Source organism: Coturnix japonica, chromosome Z, assembly GCF_001577835.2.
Source record: "Coturnix japonica isolate 7356 chromosome Z, Coturnix japonica 2.1, whole genome shotgun sequence".
Classification (NCBI taxonomy): domain Eukaryota; kingdom Metazoa; phylum Chordata; class Aves; order Galliformes; family Phasianidae; genus Coturnix; species Coturnix japonica.
Genome location: NC_029547.1, coordinates 31,363,173 through 31,386,389, shown reverse-complemented (window position 1 = coordinate 31,386,389; position 23,217 = coordinate 31,363,173). Strand labels below are relative to the sequence as shown.

At 39.6% G+C, this 23,217-nt stretch overlaps 1 protein-coding gene across 1 annotated transcript in view; it reads right to left on the bottom strand.

The window, feature by feature from the left end:
* SMC5 (structural maintenance of chromosomes 5) overlaps positions 1-23,217 on the bottom strand; it is a 42,606-nt gene extending 19,389 nt beyond the window's left edge. The window contains exons 1-15 of the mRNA XM_015849143.1: positions 23,045-23,217; positions 21,553-21,694; positions 20,508-20,560; positions 18,391-18,553; positions 17,600-17,734; positions 16,449-16,589; positions 14,080-14,241; positions 10,474-10,545; positions 9,304-9,559; positions 8,370-8,524; positions 4,942-5,055; positions 3,433-3,527; positions 2,676-2,808; positions 1,048-1,221; positions 759-928 (exon numbers count right to left, since the gene is read on the bottom strand). Of these exons, the coding sequence (XP_015704629.1) occupies positions 759-928; positions 1,048-1,221; positions 2,676-2,808; positions 3,433-3,527; positions 4,942-5,055; positions 8,370-8,524; positions 9,304-9,559; positions 10,474-10,545; positions 14,080-14,241; positions 16,449-16,589; positions 17,600-17,734; positions 18,391-18,553; positions 20,508-20,560; positions 21,553-21,694; positions 23,045-23,166 (2,087 nt within the window). The 5' untranslated portion in view covers positions 23,167-23,217. The remainder of the gene's footprint in view (positions 1-758; positions 929-1,047; positions 1,222-2,675; positions 2,809-3,432; positions 3,528-4,941; positions 5,056-8,369; positions 8,525-9,303; positions 9,560-10,473; positions 10,546-14,079; positions 14,242-16,448; positions 16,590-17,599; positions 17,735-18,390; positions 18,554-20,507; positions 20,561-21,552; positions 21,695-23,044) is intronic.

Sequence of the window (23,217 nt, the reverse complement as noted above, 5' to 3'; positions counted from 1 at the left end):
AGCATGCAGGCTCTTGTGCACTGCTGGCAAAGATGTACAGCTAATGGTGGTATGCTGGAAAACAGTGCTTTGTAGCTGAGAATTTGCTCTATTCGAGAATGTTGTGCTTCTTTTATCTGCTGTAGTTTCCAGCAAAATTAACAGGAGGCATTAGTTTTGGAACAAGACACATGCTTGAGTTTTGCCAGTAGCTTCTTCATCCACACAGATCTCATGTCCTGTCTTCTTTGCTGGGATGTACATTCTTGGTAGGTGATCCTTGCATATTAGTCAGGTTTCTTGGGCCCCTTTTCAGCCCTTCAGTGCCTTATTCCATAGACGCTACCAAGTAGATTCTGAAAAGGCCAAGTCTGCTTTCTCAAAGTACAGTGTAGTGAACTTGCTATTTGCCATCTTTGCTCCCCTAAGGATCCTGAACTCCACCATCCAGTAAATGTAATCAAAGCTGCCTTTGACCTTCAAACCACTACCAAGATTCCTTGTGCGCCGAGACGAGTGTTAACAAGACAGAAGGCTCTGGTCATATCTGAGTAAATCAGTGCAATGATTTCTCACTGGAATCCTATAATACTATTAAAGGAAAGTATCATATTGTTATATGGCATTTTAACTACTACTATCTTCATCTCTTGTTCTACCTATATCTGACACTCACATACTGCTTACTTTTTCAGGTTAAAAGCACATTATATAATAACAAGCATATACTGGCTTCCTATTAAAATTGTTCCTATTTCAGATATAGGATTGTTTCCTACCTATCATACTTCACAGCAATTTTTGATTCCAGCTGTTTCCTTCTGCTTCCTCTCTCCAAAAGCTCCTTCTTCTGTTGCCTTAGCTCATTGTCTCTGCATTCCAGATGCTTCTGTCTCTCACACAACGTTATTAATTGCTTATCTAATGACTGCAATACCTGCTTGATATTCTGAAATAAGAGAAAACACATAAGCATTCTTACCATAAATCCACCACACAGGTACATGCAAGCTGATTAAGTATGCCACCAAACAGTAGCTGATATGGATAACAAAAGTAAATTCCTACCTGCTGCTGTTTTTCTAGCTGCCTTCTTTCATCTGTATCCACAGAATAATTGAGAAACTGGGCTGGCCTCAGAGACGTGTTAACAGAGATGGTTAATTTTGTATACATGGATATTCTAATAGCATATTTTTCTTCTGCTGTGTAAATTTGCTTAAGTTTAGTCTCTTTTATGACCTAAAAAAAACAAAAACAAAAACAACCCACAATCACATTGAAGTGTTATCTAAGGCAATGCTTTTCAGAGTGAGGAATAAACCAGCTAAAATCTAAAGTAAAGAAGACTGACTCATGAAGAATTCTGGATTGTTAGAAAACTTTTCATTAACAAGCCATTATCATAAAATAAATTTGACCACTACCTTTTACCTTTTTTTTTTTTTCCCTCCTTTCTCCAGACTACATAAAAAAGCGCCTGAAACACTGTTTATTTGGTTCCAGGACATGGAAAATTGTTCCTTTTGCTTTGCAGCCACACCACAGTGGACAACACTTCTGTTGTAATACCTTTTCTATATGCTCAACTCTATTAAAAATAGAAAAAATGGTCTGCTTTTAAACTAAAACTTGATTTTGTTTCAGATGTCTCAGATAAAAAGGAATAAAAACAGAAAGAACTTCCCACAGCTTGACAGAAAATGCCAAGCACAACACATTATGAACACTGGCTTATCTTATCAATGATTTTCTTATTCACTGTACACGGAGCTCTGGAAAGGACAAAGAATCTACAGAGTAAATCTGAACAGCCTATAAAATGTAATTCACAGACCTATAATACAGGTATCTGCTTCATCAGGCAATAAACAGAAAGATGGATGAACTGCCATTCTAAAAAAAACAAATAAGCAATGCTCAGAAAAAGCATTAAGTGAAAAGGTTTTCACTTAAGTCCCTCCACAATTTTACATTCTTCCTCACTCTCAAAGCATGAGAAACAGAAAGAAGTAGGAACAACAGCTATTCTAATGAAAACATATTTGCTATTCATTTAAAAAAAACAAAACAGCATTCTCAAAAATGCAACTCTTACTGTTCTCAGCTCATAGAACTGCTCTTCAGCATGCAGAGCTCGTTCTTTGTAAGAAGTATAAAACAGATATCAAGTACGAACAGGTAAGTGAGTAAGGACTAAAGCTGAAAACAGTCCTGTATGTTACCCAGTATAATCCACCATGATGAGCTTGAAGACTACATGAAAGAGCAAGCTAGGGAAAAGACTTTCAGTGGGAACTCTTAGCCTGTATCTAAGCATCCAAAAGCTTTTTATGATATTCACTGTATTAATTTTAACTGAAATTATAAAGCAACAGTGGCCACAGTCTGAACATCTGATGTAGAAAAATTATGAAGCAGCTTCATAATCATTACTTTAAACATTTAATGGGGCAGGGTGACTTGAACAAGACTCAAGTGAAACTCATCTAACTTTCTGTGAAATACTGTCTTAAGTTGACCGGATTCGTTACAAAGTCTTGCAGCATGTTTCCATATCACAAACTGTTCTCACTTCTGAACTCCAAATAGAAAGAAAATCCATTTTTTCTGTTCTCTCCACACTGTCTTGCCAGAGAATTTCAGAAGTAAATCTATAGTCGACAGGGGGTTTTGTGCTATTCGGTACATCTCACCCTTTCAATCATGTTTCTGGTCTTCTCTGTTCCCACAGGGACTTCATGAACATGATACTGGAAGCAAAGATAGCTCATCACAGGAACAGGAGCATCAAACAACTCTCGTAAATATGAGAAAAATCCATATCGGCTGAAGAGGAGAAAAAAAAAAGCAAGCATCACAAAATCTGGAAGACAAGTAAGGTGAAGTCAGTAATGGGTCAGAAAAGTCCCACTAATCCTTAACTGAATTGGTAAGAATTTGATTTGTATGGAAAATACCAGTATTACTGAACTGTAGAATGGCTTCAGTTGGACGGGTCATTAATGATCACCCATTTCCAACTACATCATCTTGGGTGGGGCCATCTGCCACATCAGGCTGCTTAGGACCTCACCCAAGATGGCCTTGAACACCTCCAGGAATGAGGCCATCCACAGATTTTCTAGGCTACCTGCTCCACAGCCTTCACTAAAGATTTTCTGCATAACATCTAACCTAAATCTTCCTTCTTTTAGTTTAAAGCTGTTCCCTTTTGTCCTATTACTATCAGACAGTCTAAGAAGTCATTCTCCATCTTTTTATAAGCTCTCTTTATACACTGAATGAAGGCTGCAACAGAGACTCAATACAGCCTACAATAAGGTCTCCCCAAAACTTGGCTGAACAAGCCAACCCTCCTCAGTCTTTCTTCACAAGAGAGGGTAATACATGGCAAAGATGTGGAAACATTACATTTAGTAATGTTTCCAATCAATGTAATCTAATACGTACTGTAATTCTTCAATAGGTCTTGAAGGCAGGGTTTCAGCACACGATTTATCAGGTGCACACACAGCATTCACTCTTAATTTCTGACGATCACGTAACTAAATACAGATTATATTATTTGGTTAAAAAGAACAGAAAAAAATACTATACAAAGACCACGTATTATTCTGAAAAGGATTTTACTAAATTTAAACTAGTTAAACTGACTTATTTTAAGCTAACTAACTTATTTTAAACTGGTTTAATGTATGGAAGAACCCACAAAAATCTACTCTTGGTCAGGCAGGACTGAGATCTCCAAAAGCTTATCTTTCTGCACAGAAATACTGGGCATTAGTAATAATAGACGTGTTCAAATTTAGACCCAGGTGCTCCATCTTAATAACTAAGCTAGGTGCTAGACTGTAGAGATGTAATAAGAAGCCTTCTCTTGGAATCCATTTTGCACAGACAATGGATTGCAGATCACTGGCTTGAGGCTGTAAAAAGGCTCTAATCTTAATGGGACAGAGAAGACTGAGTACGCACATGAAAGACCAGCTCATCTGGTTAAAGCAACCCAGAACCTCAAACAACCACTCACTTATATAAAAATGACTAGCTTCTGAGAAGGACGTACAGGTCTTCAAAAATTGCTAAATCATTTGCCATTAATCAAACTACTCCAAGGAAAGCACCAGGGAAGCACTATGATAGTTAATGTCCTGTCCTGTGGCTTCTTCCTATTTCGTCTGGCTCCCAGTGGGAGCAATTTCCCAATGGCTTCAGGAATGAGCAGCATTAGGAAAATAATTAGCCTGATTTGTTACTTGGACTACTGCCTTCTCAAGAAAGACCCATTTAGTCAGTAGGCACTGGAAATCCTTGGTACTGCATAAGCAGCTTTCTGCTCTTGCCATTTCCTTGTACTCAGTTCTTTTCCCCCCTCCTCAATGATTATAGCCTTATCAAAGAATACAAAAGCTTTTTCTAACAAGAAATATTTTCATAATATTCCTGCAATCCTCCACCTGGTCTAGGCTTTGAAAAATATTAATTATTACTTACTCTAGACAGAAGTCTGAGCACTCTGTTTAAGCTTCTCTGCTGATCTAACCAAATAATTAATTTGAGAAGAGTCTAACCAAATGAAGTTTACATAATGCTTTGACAGTTTCCAGACAGAAGTCTGTTGAAAAAGAATCCTAATTGAAGAGAATGCTGCAACCAGCAGCAAAAGTAAATGGATTTTACTAGCCAACATGGTACAAACACACAGGAAAGCTGACATATTTTCAGTTAAAGACTCCAGATCATGATTTTAATAATGCTGGGAAACACAGGTGGAGTCCTGTGCCTCTCCTTTCACCACACTCCAGACTAGCTGAAGTGTCCAGATGCCTTTAAGAGTGCATCAAATGAAAAAAAATAGATTGCTCCTTTATGCAGCTACAACTAAAACTGCAGTAGACTCCAAAGTATATGGCTCCTAAATCAATATTTCATCAGTTTTCAAAATTAATGCCTACTTGCCTCCAAAAGAAATAGTTCCATATCTTCTTGACTCTCAAAAACGAAAGCCTTCATGTCATTGGTCGAAATGTGATTTTCAATATATTTGGCATGCTTATTGTCTTTGACATTGATCTGCTCATATGAAAAAAAGGAAAGGTGATAATGAGACTGTTTTAACACAATTAACAATCCTTTCCCGGCACCCCACAGTCAGATGATATCCAATGATAATAATCGTTAATGAAAATACATTCAACATTTAAATGTCTTCTAAGGCATATTCCCCATCTTTATGCAGCCAGTTCCCTCTGGAGGGAATCTAAACTAACCAAATGCACAGGCAGCTGAAGAAGGAGTGGGTAATCTGGGAAGATAATAAGGATGCTGCTAGGCTATGTAGGCATGGTGTCCAGAAAGCCTGTGCTCAGGTGACCAAGAAGGCCAATGGCATCCTGACTTGTATCAGAAATAGTGGTCATCCCTCTCTATTCAGCTCCAGTGAGGGCACATCAAGTACTGTGCTCTGTTTCAGGCCCCTCACTACAAGAAAGACATTCAGGCCCTGGAGTGTGTCCAGAAATGGGCAACAAAGCTGGAGAGAGGTCTGGAGAACAAGTCTTATAAGGAACGGCTAAGGGAACTGGGATTGTTTAGTCTGGAGGAGGCTTGGGGAGACCTTATTGTTCTCTACAACTATCTGAAAGGAGGTTGTGGCAAGCAGGAGGTCAGTCTGTTCTCCTGCATAACTAGAGACAGGACTACAGAGAATGGCCTGAAGCTGCACCAGAGGAGGTTAGGGTTGGATATTAGGAAAAATTTCTTCTCTGAAAGAGTGGAGAGGTGCTGGAACAGCCTGCCCAGGAAATGTGGTTGATGGTGTTCAAGAAACATTCATATGTGGTACTAAGGACAAGGTTTACTGGGGAAGGATGGTAGGTCAACAGTTGGATGAGATGATCTAGAAGGTCTTTTCCAGCATTGGTGATTCTGTGAGGTGGAGACATTCCAAAGGTCAGACTGGACCAGGTTTTCAGCAACTTGATCAAGCTGTAGATATCTCTATTCAATGTGAGGGAGTTGGACCCTTCATTTGAAGACCCTTTAGGGGTCCCTTTCAAGTTAAACAATATGATTCTATGAATCACAGGCCCAGCAAAGGACCCTGGAACTCAGAAAAGCAGAATTCCACCTGCTTAAGGAATTATACCCTGGGAAACTCATCAGGGACAAAGGAACAGAACAGCGGCAAATACTTAAGGACACCTTTTTGACAGCACAAGAACTTTTCATACCCCGACATAAGAAATCAAGTAAGGGAGGCAGAAAACCAACTGACCAAAGAGCTGCTGGTTAAACTGAGGGATGCAAAGGAAATGTACAGGCAGAATAAGCATGGATAAGCAGCCTGAAGAGAACAGAAGGATGTGGTCCAGACATGTAGAGATAGGATTAGGAAAGCCAAGGCACAGACTAAATTGAACTTGGCAAAAGATGTGAAAAATAATAAAAAGGGGTTCTATGAGTATGTTGGTCAGAAGAGGCAGTCCAAGGAGAGTGTACCTTCTCTGATGTGTGAGAAGGGAGAATTACCTGCAGCGGGCATGGACAAAGGCTAAGGTACTCAAGTTATTTGCCTTGATCTTCATTGGCAATCAGACTTCCCATGTCTCTCACATATATGAACCTCTAGGTGGGGTTGGCAGAGCAAGATTCCTCCCCCTCTAGGAAAAGAACTCACTGAAAGCAGCCCTACAGAGAATGACCTGGGGCTTCCGGCAGACAAAAAGCCGGACATGAGCCAGTAGTGTGTACCTGCAGCCCCGAAGACCAACTTGGGTGAATCAAAGGAGGGGTGGCCAGCAGTGCAAGAGAGGTGATTCTCCCCTCTGTTCTGCTCTCACAAGGCTCCACCCAGAGCAGCATTCCCTGGTGTGGGGTCTCCAGCACAAGGCAGATGTGGAGTTTGTGGAACAGGTCCAGAGGAAGAACACAAACATGATCAGAAAGCTGGATCACCTCTCCTACTAAGAAAAGCTGAGGTATCTGGGATTGTTCAGCCTGGAGATGGAGAAGCCTCCAGGGATACCTTACAGGGACCTTCCAGCTTTTGACCAAAAGCAACGTTATAAAATAGAGAGAATGACATTTCATATGGTCTGATAGTGACGGGACAAAATAAAACAATTTTAAACTAGAAGAAAGGACATTTTAGGTTAGATGTTAGAAGGAAGTGGTGAGGCACTGGAACAGGCTGCCCACAGAGAAGTTGTGGACACCCCATCTCTGTAGGTGCCCAACAGCAGATAGGGAAGCTTTTTACACATTAATGAAATGTTAATATCATAATTCTGCACTAACTCATGAGCATTTAGACATTAAATCTGTGATAAACAATGACAAAATTACACAGAATTACATAATTAAATAAGTTAATGACCTAATTACAAAAAAACACGCAACTTAATAATCTCAGTATGACCAAAGGCTGGGCAAACTTACCAGCTATGCAGAACTAGACTATATAGGTAAATGAGACTATACTGTAACACGGGACACATGTTCAGACATGAATGGATGTTAAGCAGGTTAATAAGACCTTAAAGTAAAAGTAAAAGCCATGTAATCACATTATTTGCAAAAATAACTTGACATGATCTTATTGAAAGGATTAGACGATCTGGTAGAGGGAATTCCTGTGATTTTTCTTTTTTTCTACTAAATAAAAACCACTTTGGACAGCTCTACTGCATACATAAAGCAGAAGAACTGGCATATAAATATTCAACATTCAATACATTCAAACTGTACCAGTACACTACTAAAATGAGTATGGAGTTCAGAAACAGAGATGAAGAGCACACTGGGGTTCTTCATCTTGACATTTCAAGAAATTCAAGATTGCTGATAAACAGGTGAAAGAATGCAGAAGAAAATCATTAGGCTCTTTCAAACTTAGTCCTTCTATTATCTAACACAACATCTGTCAAAACAAAACACTAGACAAGGAATAGATTAAGTACTTCCTCGGTTTGCAGCTGGTTTTGCAACACAATATAAATGCCTTAGGAGTGAGATGTTACATTTCAGCATTTGCTGAGCATGTTGCTCTATAAGACTACTACTACTACGCTTTCAAGAAGACAATGAAACCTAACTATCTGGATGTATGTTGGAAGAAATCTGCAATGGGCATCTTAGAAGAGGACTTCCTACTGTGGTGGGGAGGAAGGGAATCAACTAATTCTACTCAAAAGTTGAGTATTATTACATTGCAGAATGAAAAACACAAGTAGTTCATAATACTAATGTATACTGCATGTAACTGGCACTAACTTTAAGGCATTTTGAAAGTTTTGAAGTCATTCTTAAAGGCTTGCCAGTATAAATAAATAGAAATTATAGAAATTAAACGTGAATAGTTAGGTAAAATACACAAATTTTCTTACTGTAAGCATCATCGGTTCGCAAACTTCTTTTTTGAACTTGTGTTTGTTCTTTCTTAGCCACAAAAGAGCAGAGTGTGTGTCTTGGAATCTCCCTTGAAGAGCCTCTTCCTTAATTTTAATTATGTTATTAAGTTGTCCAATGCGATCATTTATTCCTGTAATTTAAAGCAGTTCTTAAACAGAGTTCATAGAGAGGACACGTTACAATTAGTCTTATCCAGTACTTACTGTGTTACTACAACGGTAAGGCAGTTAGGAAATCATGAGAAATAAAAGTTTATCTTCCCAATTATTCTAAAGGAATCTGAAGAACTACTCAGTTTACATTCTAGAATAAAGCGACTTCTCCAAAGCATAAGGAAATGTGTAGTAGCACACCATTTACTTCAAGAACACAGAAGTTCAGTTCCTGCTCCACACAGGACCACACACAATTCAAACCTTATGCCTGACTGCACTGTCCAAATGCTTCTCAAACTCCCGTAGGTTCAGTGCCATAACCACTTCCCTGCAGTGCCTGATAACTCTATTGTTAAGAACCTTCTTCTAATACCCTGCTGTGACCCTCTCACGATAGTGTTCCATGCCATTCCCTTGGGTCCTGTCACTGTCAGCAGAGAGAAGAAATCAGTGTATGCCCCTCAAACTCCCATGTGAGGAAGCTGCTAAAAGGCCTCCCCTCAGACTCCTCTTCTCTGGGCTGAACATATCAAGTGATTTTTGTGACTCTTCTTACATCTTGCCCTCAAGATCCTTCACCACCTTCTGCTTCTGTTACTTTTTTACGAGTAGAGGACTACTCGTGCAATGTGTTCTACAACAAGAGCTTGGTGTAATGTCTCAAATTACTATAAGCAGAACAACAAGCAGATGTAAAAATAGCCTCTAAAAAACCTAAAATACATCAACAAAAATATAAAGGCATGTAACTTACTTTCATTCTCCCTCTCTTGGTTTCTTTTCTCTGTTGTTACATCACCAATATCACTGTCAATATTTGCCCTTTCTTCTTGTACATGTTTCAGCTCATTATTAACAGCATCTATTTGTGGCTGAAGATTCTCACATTCTGTCACTGTATTAAGCTCATAGTTCCATTCATCTATCATCTTATAAGCACTTTGTATTTTCTTTTTTCTGTCCATTTCTTCATCTTTCTTCATTCTGAGAGCTTGATTAATATCTGAAATCTAAGAATTTTGAATATTTTCAACATTCAGGGAATTCCGTATACAAATATGACAAGTAGTATAACAAATAACTTGTCTACCAGTGAGACAGTTACAAAATGCGGAAGTAACCACACATTTAAACTGTAAGAATACATTCTAGTTCCAATAGATGTATGGCAGTTTAAAAGCTGGTAAGATTTGTTAATATATGGAAATACTTGAGAAAAGCTAAAATAAAAACTTAATAATTTTTAAGTCCCTTTAATTCTACACAAGTGGAAGTTTAGAGTATAACACCTTCCTTAACACATCTGAAAGTTAGCCTAGGTGGCATAAAGCCTACAGCGCAAATTACAATATGCAACTTGAACTACACAGTTGATGTCTGAGCACTTAGATGAAGAACAGTAATTCCCCTTTAAAAAAGATTTTTGCTTCCTCTTTTATGAAAATACTGAATGTATTTAGTTAACAGACAGAATAACCCTAGACTCTCACAATGTAAATTTGAGGGACTGTTTAATGCTGTATGCACTACTGTATGACAGAGGCTGTAGCTTCTCAAGAATAACCAATAATGCATAGACATACACACATCCATTCTGAAAAGCTTTTAGGTTGAAGTAACAGATTTTACGTAATATAAACCTGTTTAATAGTTACAACCACTTGACTATGGGCCTGTCTCAGAAGATTTCTTCTCTGCTTAGAAGATACAAAGATTCATCCTGTACTGGAGGGCAAGAAGCATACAAACATTTGCAGATAGATTTCTCTTACTGCTGACAAGAAAGCAGAAAAAATACGTGTTTTACTGCCATACTTAAGGATCAGCGTTCTACCTGAATGCAGCATGTACCACAGCCAGTAATGGATTGATAAATAAGCAAAAAAACCACCAAAATTAAGGTGATAAACATCAAGGATCTTACTTGCTTATCTTTCACCTCCAGTGCATCTTGCTTTGTTTTACATTTTTGAGAAACATCTTTGATTTCATCAGCCTGCATATAAGATATTTAGATTAGACAGTAATAAAACATAGAATAAACACTTGAATATGTACAAATACAATCGTTTCTTTTTTAACATTTTTTTAAATTCATTTTTGAAAACAGAGCTGTAAGTGAACGTATATGACTGAGAAATGCAAACTCACCAGTTTCTTACCCTCACTTGTATCCAAAACACCTGCACTTTCAGCAATTTGTACAGAACTGAGTATTGGCATATAATGTGTTCATAACTATGCAGAATCAGCTATGATCTACAAATTCAGGTGTGACAGAAGAAGCCTCTTAACCTACAAAAATTCCACCTCTGACTTAAAAACTGTAACATTCACATCCTTAAACTGCAAGAACTGGACTCGTTTTCTAAATCAACTTTATCAAGTAAAGTTTATACTTTGGACCAAATCTTAAAAAGAGTTGGAAAAGCTTCAATTATAAGCTCAGGACAGCCAAAGCAGTTTGCCAAAGTTATCCTGACTCTGAAGCACACCATGCTAATGATGTATCCTTCAAAGCCAAGCATTACAAATTGCTGACTAATGGACAGGACAAGACAGTTATAAGGGACCCGCAAATATGGTCAAGTACAAGTGCCTTACAACTTCAGCGCTAAGCAGAAGTTAAAGCAAGTTAATAAGGGCAATATTCAAACTATTCAATATTCATTGAATAGTGACAGGCCTGGGGCATCAACTGCCACTTTAGGAAGCCCATTCTAATGTCTGACCATTCTCATGACAAAGAAATCTTTCCTAATGACTAATCTGAATCTCTCTCCTGGCATTCTGAAATACCAAAGTTACCTTCTAATAGCATAGGCAGCAAAGACCATGCTTCCTAAGAACTTCATTCCACAAACAATCAAAAAGGGTATGTGGGAGTTTCAGCACACAAGGAAGGCCTACCGGCGCAGAGTCCAAGAAGTATGAGTGTATAACATAACATCTAATAATGTCAAAAACTATTAAAAGTCTACCTACATTAATGGGCAACTACTTATCTCAAGGGTATTTCTTATCCAAACAATATCATAGGAAGATACACAGTTAAACAAAACCTCTCTTTAGTTTGTCTGTACAATCTTGTACTCTACAGGGGCTCTGAAGATGACATACTAATCATCCAAATTAGACTTGGGTGGCTTCATTTAACATCAGGCAAAAAATTCCCATTTTGGAAATGTTGTATCATAATGACACATACAATACTACATCACTGTCAAAATATTGGAAAGTAAGCACTGGAAAGCAGTATAAGAACATCTCAGTAAGACCTCTATAAGTTGTGTACTTCAAATGTCACTTCTCTCCTTTGCAACCTTTCTGTTTCTAGAATACTGTAAAACAAAAACACATGTAATTTATTCTCCAAACCCAAACATAATACCACTTTAGCATAAAGCTAGCCTTGTAAACATTTAGAGTTTAGACTAAACAGCTAGTCATTAAAGGGTGTAAAACAGTTAGAAAGCACATCTCCCCAGCTTTGCTTATACTGCTCTGCAGCAAACAGCCTATACAAAGTATGCTCTCTTCAAGATAAAACTAAAAGGCTCACAATTTTGTCATAGGTTTCTGATACAGAACCTAACTTCTAATTGAGAAGAGACCATAATTTCTATGAATTGTGGCAGCAATGGTTTGTAGCAGAATTCCTTCTAGTTTCAAACAGATTCTTATGTATCAGCATAACATTTAATTAAAAATATTGATGACTAAAACCAAGATAAAAGCAGACCATGAAAACAAAGCTTATCACTTCACAGAATGTAAGCCTTACAGTGTTATGAAAATAATCACTGCTACCAGCTGTTCAGTTTCCTCTAGGAGCACTTACTCATAAAAAAACAAAGAAAAATTACAAACAAAAAATCCCACAAGAAGCACACATACCACCACCAAAAAAACCCTGATGAGGTTCAGCAAGTGCAAGTATAGACTCCTACAGTCCTACACCTGAAGAGGAATGGTTGCATGCCTCTGTACAGGTTAGGGGTTGACATGACCTGCTAGAAAGAAGCTCTGCAAAGGATTTAAGGGTCCAGCTGGACAATAGGTTGGCCATGATCAAGCAGCATGCCCTTGCAGCCAAAAAGGCTTACTATATTCTAGCACGCATTACAAAGAGCATGGCCTGCGGCTCAAGGGAGGTGATCTTCACCCTCTACTCTGTCCTGGTGAGGCCACACCTTCAGTACTGGATCCAGTTCTGGACTCCCAGTTCAACAAAGACAGTAACCTTCTAGAGGGTCCAGCAGAAAGACAGAGAGGTAATGAGGAGCCTGGAGCATCTTTCATACAAGGAAAGCCTGAGAGATCTGTAACTTCAGCCTGGAGAAGACAGTGCTTACAATTAACTAAAGTGCAGGAGACAAGTAATGGGGCCAGGTTCATTTCAGTGGTACCCAGGGACAGGGAGAGAAGCAGTGAGCACAGGAAGTTTCAAACAAACATGAGGAAGAACATTTGTACTTTGACTGTGACAGAGCACTGGAACAAGCATCCCAGAAAGGTGGGGGAGTCTCTTTTTCTGGAGATATTCAAAACCCACCAAAATGCTTTTCTGTGCAACACACTGTATGGAACTTGCTTTAGCAGGTAGTTGGAACAGATGATCCCCAGCAGTCCCTTCAAACACCACAACTCCGCATTTCTGTGAGAAGCCACTGAAGTTTCAGACTCTGACTCTACATGCTGTTTCATTACAGCAGGTGCCACAGGTGTCTTCACAGCAAGTCCTTTGATCTGATCAGTTACCTTCAAACATAGCTAATTGCAGCAAATATTCTCATATTTCTAGCTAACTTGGGTTAGCTATTAAAACATTTTACTGCCTACACATACAATTACATCTGCAGACTGACTGGGTACTTAATAGTTAAGTCCTGCTGTGAATAACATTACCTTACTATTTGTCATACAAAAATTATAATTTTCTTACCCCTACAAAGAACAGCTATCCACAAACCAGACACAGCTGTAAAGCACAGGCATACCAACCACTTAAATTCTTCTCTGCATAACAATATTTGCAACTGATGGAAGACTGTCTACAGAAAATATTATACCCTACTCACGCAATAAAGGCTAAACATTAGAGAAAAGCTGTTAGACCAGAAAGGTTGAATTTAGCCTAAATTATCCACCAATCCGGCCATATTTTCAGAAGATACAAAGAGCATCCATGAGCAAAGTACAGATCAGATGAAAACACACTTCAGATTTAATTTAGTTATCTTAGGGAAGCTGTTAACACAATATCTCAGAAGTTTCTTTAGGAAAAATACAAAGTGTGCCTATTTTTGTAATGCCAAGAGTGGACTTTCAGAGTGGATGCTTAAGGTTTGTTAAGAAATGCATTCCTTATGCTTTGCTGCTTTAGCGGAACAGAGATGTGCAAAAGCCAGAACCAATACCTTCAAAAGCACATCACAGCACACTAGGAAGAAAGATGCTACTGTTTTACACTTTACAAAGCTGAACAAAGAACATCTGAATACTTTAACTGAAAGCTTACAATACTTACTGTATTTCTGATCTTTATATTCAGACTATTAGAAAATTCTTCATACTCTTGATTTTTTTTTGCCAGTGGAGATTGCTTTTCCTTCAGATTCTTCAGTTCTTCCTTGGCCTGGTCTCTCCTCTGTTTTACACTCTCATGCTGCTGACGAACAGTTTCATATTCCTTGGAGAAGTTACAAGTAACATAATTAAAGACTTTTGTCTTCCATTCCAATGATGCTTCAACATTTTATGTAATTGAACAAAAGCTTTAAGAGAAATACCTCATTCAGAACCTAGTACTAGGGTGACTACTTTAGTAACCCTCCTGTTATTGATCACTATAACCAAAAGATACAGAGAACATTTAGTCTTCAATGAACAACATGCACATTTAATGGCTCTTAGGTGACAGAATAGCAAAAGAAACTATGAATTTGCCTGAAACAAATCTTCCACTATATTCATCCAGGATCAAGGCAGAAAAAGTAATTATTTAGCCTACCTATGTTTTGAGCATGAATTAGGCTGAAGTTCTTAACCTAAGAAGCAAATAACCACAGAAAACTTTAGGAGAATGGATGGAGCTAGACAGGTGAGAGCTAGTACCATGTAACACTGCATTAAACTCAAGTAAGGCAGGGGAAAGAGAGAGACAGGGAGAAAACTTCACAGAGCATACACAGAAAAAAATTAAAACAAACAAAAAGCCCACAAAATATTTCCACCTTTGACTACAAATACCGAAGAAGTCAATATACAGGGTGTCCAACTGGAGAAGCACCCCAGAGAAGAAATGGAGAGCAGTGCAGTTATCAAAAATGCTACTACCAAGAAGCTGGGAATTCTGAGAAAGAAGTTACGGTTGAGACATTACTAGAAACAGTTTATTCTTTCACATTTTTATTTTTTTACATCATCTGGAGAAAAGAAAGGAAAAAAAGCAAAAAAACATGTGGTCCAATGGTTGTTACATGTTTAAAGAAAGAAAGAGATATTCAAAGGAGCAAAAGAAGATACAAGTGGGGATTACAGAGGAGGGAAAAAGCATGCTAGATTTGACAGGCGTGGAAGAAAGCCCCTGGTCCACTGCATATGCCCTTATTACTTTAAGCCTTGAATCAAAACAAAAAAGAACAGAATACAAGCTCCATCTGTAAGAACTAGCTTAGCATTATCTACCGCTGGATAGGATTTACATGGCAAGGTCTGGGAGGTGGGGACTGTACTTGTGGCCTCTGTGAGCAGGGCCCAGCACTGCCCCATGTTATACGGGAGCCAGCTTCAGCTGCTCCAAAAAGGACCCACCACCGGCCAGAGCTGAGCCATGACCAACAGCTGGGTGTGTTTCTGAGAGAGCAGACTGAAGAAAGGCAAAGACTACCACGCAACAGCAGCTGGAGGAAAGGAGTAAAAAACTATGAAATAAACAGACATATAATCTCCAAGGTCAAGAAAGGCAGGAGGTACACCAGGTATGGAGCATAAGTTTCCTGAAGCTCAGGAGTCCACAGAGGAGCAACAGGCTGTCCATCTGCAGGCTGGTGCAGAATCGTAAAGGAGCCCAAAGTGCAGTAGCGAGTGTGGCCTGAAGGAGGCTGCAGCAAAAGGAGAGCCCCAGAAGAAACAAGCCCTGGGGGTGTGGAACTGCAGCCCGTGGAGAGGAACACTTGGTAAAGCAGGATGTCAGGGAAGAATGTGTACATGGGGACTCATGGTGTTGCAGCACAGTCCTAAAGGGTGGGCCCCACAGTAGGGAGCCATGTTGGAGCAGCACTTGGAGAGCTGCATCCTGTGGGAAGCCCACAGAGGATTAGTTTGGGAAGGATGCCATTCCATGAGACAGACCCCATGCGTAACAGGGGAGTGCCTACAGAGGAGCAGCAGAGAGGAAGAGTTACAAGCACCCACTCTGTGCTACTCAGAGGAGAGGACGAAAAGCCAGTTTTGGTTTGCTTTTAGCTTCTCACTGCTGTAGACTATTAGCAGTAGGCAGTACATTATGTAAAACTGCTTATGCTGAGTCTGTTTTGTCAGTACCTGTAGAGCAATTTCTGTCCTTAACTCTTTTGAGGAGGAAGGGGGGAAATGAGAGAATGGTGTGATCAAGCTTCACTGCCCATCAGTGAGAATCTATCACAGACATCACTTTCTCTTAGTTATTTAATCTAATTGCAAGCATACATGATTAATTAAAAAAAATCTATTCAGGCTATTCAGTCAAAATTTCTTCTTCACAATACCTATTTCTAGGTATTTGAAAAACACCTAAAGAAAGTTGCTATAACCTAATTTAACACTAAGTCCTTTAACACAGCACAGTTCTAGCATCGCTGTATTAGGAAATTTAGGTTAGATAAGAGAATCACTGAATAGAAAATTAAAACTTACCACCCAAGGTCTTTTTCTCTCAAGCATATCAATTAGATCTAGATGGCGCTTGCATTCATGGTATCTATCAACATCTTGTTTGTATCGTTCAGCCCTCTGTTTCATTTTTTCCAAAGAGTTAACTTTGCCTTTGCACACAATCTGTAAGAACACACATTTACATATTTTATAGTATCTACTACATGAAAACACATTACAGAAGTCATCTATGCCTCACCTGAACATTAACTATGCCAAAACTTAACATCAGAGGACAATTTAGTACAGCAGTAATTGTAGGGAAACAATACAACCGGACTAGCTGTCCAGCTTTTTCAAGTAAGTTCGCTAAATATTTCCTGTGAAAACAAATCTAAGTTAAATCTGAAGAAAACCTTGCAAATTTTTTAAAAGTCTCCCAGTGTCATCCGTACAGGCTGATTCTGCTAAACACAAGCAGCAAAAATACTTAAGAAAGATCTTGAGGAGATCTGTAACAGAAATACTAAGATTGGTATTTTGAAGTACTGTGTACGAATGGAAGTGCGCATGTGTGTGCATAAACATTAGGAGTGGAACTACGGATTAAGAGAATCACCTGTACTAACAACAACAGCCGTTTCCCAGAACATGGCTCCCAAGATGCCATTCTCAGTGCTGGGAAACACATTATTTCCATTAAGATTACAAAACTTGAGATCTGGGAAATTCACAGCACAGATGAGTGCTAGGGAAAGACTCTGCACACTAACAAAAGGACAAGTTTGCTGCATACAGCACATGCTAATTCTTTTCTTTTAGTTTCCACAAATTATGGAAAGCAAGATAAAAACAAACGAATACATCTTCGCAGCTCATGGGTCCTAAACAGCATAAAAGGTATGTCCAGGAAGCAGTTACTGTCATTCAAGGAGTCCAGAAAAATCATGAGGACATCACAGCAGGCATTCCCTCTCTTCCATGTGCAGAATACTTGCCTTCATGTATCTTTAATGCTTGCCAGCTTGAGAGTGAATGAGACAAAGAAGATGTGCACTGCTGGGTAAAATGAATTTAACTATAGGCTCGGAAAATGAACAACAACCTGTAAAAAAATATCTAAGACCTCACATAAAATTTTTTTATGTGACTCCCCCTACAGTCATTCCTGTCTATACAACATGCAAGTTTACCTCTAGTTCTCTTTCTTTTTCTTTTAAGTTTTTCAGTTTACAGTGAAATTGATACATTTCTGGAGGACCAATGGATTTTTCAGTGGCTTCAAGTAATTCAATCTTACTCATTTTTGCAAATTCTCCAACTTTGTCCTACAAAATAACAACAAACAAAATCACAACACAAATACAGCAATGGTTGAAATAGTACAGAACAGTAACAATGGATTTAAACACAGCAATACTACTTCTCACCAATAGTCCAAGTAAAGTATAGGACAACCACCTGATAGAAACACAACCTAATCTTCCTTTGCACTTGAAAAGATTTCATGCATGGCTTTCTCTGAACTGTTCTGGCATAATTTAAGTTTAAACCTTAGCTATTAGTTGTTATTTCAGCAGCTGGGGACAGCTCATCAATTTTCAACTGGCTATCATTTATTCTGAATGGAACAGTTCACTTCAGGTAATTTATGTTTTTTGATCTGTATTCTTGAATACACTTCTCCTGGAAGAGATGAATAGGCAAGACTGACTAGGTTCTGACAAGGTTCTTTACTACCATCTGTAAAGATCTCTATGAACTGGAAAGGAGAAGAACTATCTGCCCAGAAACTCTGAACAACGTAGCTATCTGCAAAGAAACTCTAACCTTCCTGAGCATGGATTCTGATGCCCCCCCGCCCCCTTCACCTTTTGATTGGCCACTAAATTGCTGAAATGCTGTGATGAAGAAATAAGAAGCTACAAAACCCTCTGAAAACATAACAATCCATGCACCCTCCATATTTCAAAGTATTTCATACCTGAGGAAGAAATTGGCACAAATTGTCCACCTGGATATTTAACGCTGCAACCTGCTCCTCTACTGTTTTCAGGGTTGCTAGTTTCTTATTGATATGCCACGTTGATGTGTTGGTCACTACTTGAATCTCACGTGTGATAATGATATTCTCAGGTACTTTAAACCTGATTAATAAAAGAAGTTTTTAGAATTTTGAGAGTACGCAAAGCTTAAAAAATGCCAAAGTATGTTAGCTAGCACATTAAAAACTTCTCTGATGCTTAAATATTTAATAACTGAACATTTGTGGAAAATTTTGTTTCAGATAGTATTCAGTACTTTAGTGATGAATTAATCCCACTGCATCTCTGTTGCAACACTGAAAACATCACAAATACATCCAAATCTCAGCTTGGAGGTACTTATATAAATAACGTATTCCTAATGAATGTATGAACACTTTAAAAATTGTTACATATGGAACGGTTTATATAAAAGCATAACTTAATAAAAACATAATATTTGAAATAGTAAGCATTAAAATTAGCACACAGGAGGTATAAAATGACTAAATTCTTAAAGCAAGCAATATTCATGTACAGAACTCCATCCGTAAACTGTGTATAAGCATTCCACCTGGAAATAAAAACAGCATCGTACTGAACAAAAACACAAATATGCTTTCATTTTCTGCTTCTAAAGAACTGCAATGATGCACCAATTGCCCACTCTGTTCCCTACTTCAGCACTTCAAAAAATTTCGTCAGGTTAACATCAGAAACAAACGAGCAATGAGACAGTCAGGATCTAAAGACTGGTGCAACCCTAAAAATAAGAAAGATGGTAGGAGGCCTGCATGGATGAGCAATGAACTTGTAGATAAACTAAAAGGAAAGAAGGCCCACAAAATGTGGAAAGAGGGCTTGTCCACTTGGGAAGAATACAGAAACACTGTCAGGACTGTAGGGATGCAACAAGGAAGGCTAAAGCCCACCAGGAATTAAATCTTGCAAATGAGGTAAAGGACAACAAGAAATGTTTTTTAAAGTACGTCAACAGTAAGACTAGGGAAAATGTGGGTGCCCTACTAAACGATGTGGGTGCCCCAGTGATAGGGGACACAAAGACCTTTGTGGAAATACTGAACACCTTCTTTGCTTCAGTCTTTACTATGAAGACTGCCCCTTGGAAATCCCAGACCTTAGAAGTCAGAGAGAAAGTCTGGGAAATGGAAGGCTTCTCTAGGGCTGAGAAGGAGATGGTCAGAGAGCATCCAGCCAAAATCAATGCACACAAATCCCCTATAGGATGCAGCCATGTGTGCTGAGGGAGCTGGCAGAGATGGCTGCTGAACTCTCTATCATGTCTGGAAGATCTTGGAGAATGAAGAAGTCCATCGAGACCAAAGGATTTAATGTCACTCCAGTTTTCAAAATTCAGCAAGGGCATCTGGGAAACTATAGGTCGGCCAGTCTCACATCTATGAGCGCAGGGCCAGTAAACATAAGTTACTGACTGATTTTACAGACTAACTCTGAATTACATTTCAGTTGCTCTATCTTGGGTAAGCTTACCTAGAAGACCGTATTGCCAAGAATTAGTCAGATCTAGTTTTAGCCTTCTGTTTGGTTTCAGTAAGTAGCGTTTCCAGTAGGAACACTGAAGAACCCCTCACATCAAGTCAGCATTATTGGTGAAGGCAGAATACCTGGTTTTAGAATATACATCATGCTCCTTTTTTTTTTTTTTCTTTTTAAATCACTTCCAACCACTGTATCATGACAGTAGTACTGAGTCAATTCCTCCCACACCATCAAAACCTGAATACACTATTCATATACATATGTATATATATACACACACACACCAGCCTTTTTCTAAATACCCTTTGTGCACAAAGACAAGGTAAAATGCTTCAGAAAGCAAAATTAAGACCAGCCATCACCGTCTACTTTTGAGTTATATGTTTTCAAGCTTAAAATGCTGAAGTTTAAGGGGCAAAAAAAAAAAAGAAGAAGAAAAAAGAAATCAGCTTAGAGAAAGGTCTCTATACTGTTTTTTTTTCACAGCTGTGTAGGAAAGTGTGCGAGAAAATAATCTAATTAAAAATTCATGAGGAAATACAATTTTACTACTTACAGTTCGATTTCCACTAAACCTTTTAAGCAGCCCTGCTTTACAAAGAGAGAAACCTACAAAATGAATTACAGAAATTATTATTGCAAAATAACAGTTTTAAAATGCAATCTCTAACCAAAATATGCATTTGAACTACTGACTGTAATGGTATATGTTATTGAAAACCTTATTTTTTTTCTGGCTGCATATTAGCTAAAAATAAAGGAAGATGCTATTAACTTCCTCTTTAAATAAGAGCACTAGAACTTACTCCACAGATTATTTTTCTGGTCAATTTCAACCTTCAGAACAAATTTTAGCCAGCAAATCCGCAGAAATGAACAAGTTCAGTGACAAAGGCAATAAAAACCAATGGCACTGGCACATGTTAATACTAATAGCATAGGAGTACACAATCATAACAACATCAACACACTGCTGCCACGCAGGCAATTTCAATGTTTATCTTAGATCAAGATAGAGCTGTTATCACATAATATGCACAATCATTTAAGTAACCAGACTGAGCGCTCCCAAGAGCTACTGGGATGTATTTCATGTAACTGAAATTGCCCAGAAAGCAAGAGAAAAAAAGTTTTAAAAAACTGACAATACTAATAAATTTTCTGTCTTAATGTCACTACAATCTCTTGGAAGCAAACATGATGAACCCTAAAATAAAATAATAATAGCAGAATTGAAAGTCATCCAGATCAATGGCTCCCAGCCTTTATAAAACACCCTTATACACAACAAGGAAATCTTACTTTATGGTTGACACTCTCCTGCATTGCGGAAGTCAGTTATCTTTAGATATAACATTTTCACTACTCAGGTTTCAGTACAATTAATGTATTTTCCAATTTTTTAATGCTTTTAATTCAATCAGCAGTTAAGTAAGGCAACCCCTTTGATAATGGCCCTTGTCTCTGGCCCAAGTTATTCTGCAGCTTCAACACTTTATACATTCTACAAAAGCAAATCATCATTCCTTTCCCCTCCCAGCAGGACAATGCTCTCAATGAAGTTCACATTAAACATGCAAATTAAAAATGTTCATAGTCACCTTTTCAGCTCGCCCTAAGAATGAAGGTTTTCCAGCCAGTCCCAGACAGATGGCACATACAATGCTTGACTTTCCTGTTCCATTAGCTCCTATGATCATGTTCAAGTTGGGTCCTGGACGTAATTCACAGACGTCATATGTTCTGGAAAGCACAATATTTTCTTCATAAACAACACGTCATCTTAAAAATAAAAATAAAAATTACTTGCTCAAAACTATTCTCATTATATTAAATACGACAGATCATGATTTTACAGGACAGACTCCTTGTTTAACCGTTATTTTGTAAATAAACCCCACAATGAAACACAGTAGAACAAATTCCTACCTACTGGAGCATTCATTGGTAACAACTTCCTTCAGAACAAATGGTTATAAGGAATGAAATCCAGCCCAAAAAAGTGACAACTCCTATTAACTTAATAGGACTTGATATTACCCTCTCTGTTGCCTCTCATTGCAGTCGCAGAAGGAGATTACAGCCTAAGTTGTACAATATACATCATGACTTCTGAGTTCTGCAAGAAGTCTTTGGGTTCTGTGGTACTACTCCTCCTTGAAGGCTGGACACGACCCAGTAGCTTTCATTTCTTACAAGCATGCAAATGCAAGGCAAGCTAATATGATCAGTAACATCCTAGATCTGTAATAAGCTCTAACATTTGTAGTCCTGCCCACAGCCTGTACCAGACACAGAGAGAAAACAAGGTGCTGTCACTAAGAAGGGAACAGGAGTACCAACAACATGACAGTCACACCACGATGTACTTCTGGTACTTCTACTCAAATCCTTTGCCCTAGGACTTGAAGATGTTTTAGGACCCATGATTTATGCTGAACAAATTTGTTCTTAAGGCTGACAAGGACACACAGGACGCTAAGAAACGGAACTGAAAGCTTTCCTGGTAGCCAACTCCAAACAGAGCTGTGCTCCCAGCATGCAGAGCTCAGAACCGCAATAATCAGCGCCACGGACACTTTATTCCAAGGGTTCTCAAGCCCAGTCCCCGTTGCCACCGGACGCGTTCCGCGCTCCTCTTCCCTCCGCGGCTCCACAGCCGCCTGAATAATGCGGGAAAAGGGATGAAGGCACCGACCGGGACCAGAGGAGCGGCACGGCCGGCACGCCCCGGCGGAACGCAGCGCCGCGGAAGCGACACCGCCCCCCGAGCGACGGGCAGCCCGCCGCCCGCACAATCCCTCGTCTGCCCCCCGGGGCGGCAGCGTTACGCTCCCCGCAGGCGGCTCATCACACGTGGGCACCGCAGCACGCCCCACCAGCCGGCGGAGGCTGCCCCGCGCCCGGCGCTCCCGGCCCGCAGCCCGCCCGGCCCCACTGGGCGGACGCTCCTGGGCGGACACGCGCCCCGCGCCAGCCGCCGACCTTCGCCCCCAACGCACCGCGCACCAACAGCCCCGGCGCGACCCGCGGCCGGCGCCAGCTTCTCAACTACCGCCCGGGAGAAGAAAGCCCGCCCGCCCGCGGACTCACAGGAAGTTCTCCATGTAGATCCTGACGATGGAGCCCTCCACGAAGCGCGGCTTCCCGCTGCTGCGGCTGCTACTCAGACGCAGCTGGGAGCCGTCCACCCGCAGCCGCGCCTGCTCCGCCATCTTACCCGCTGCCCGCCCTCACCCAGCGCGCGCTCCGCACCGCGCTCCCAT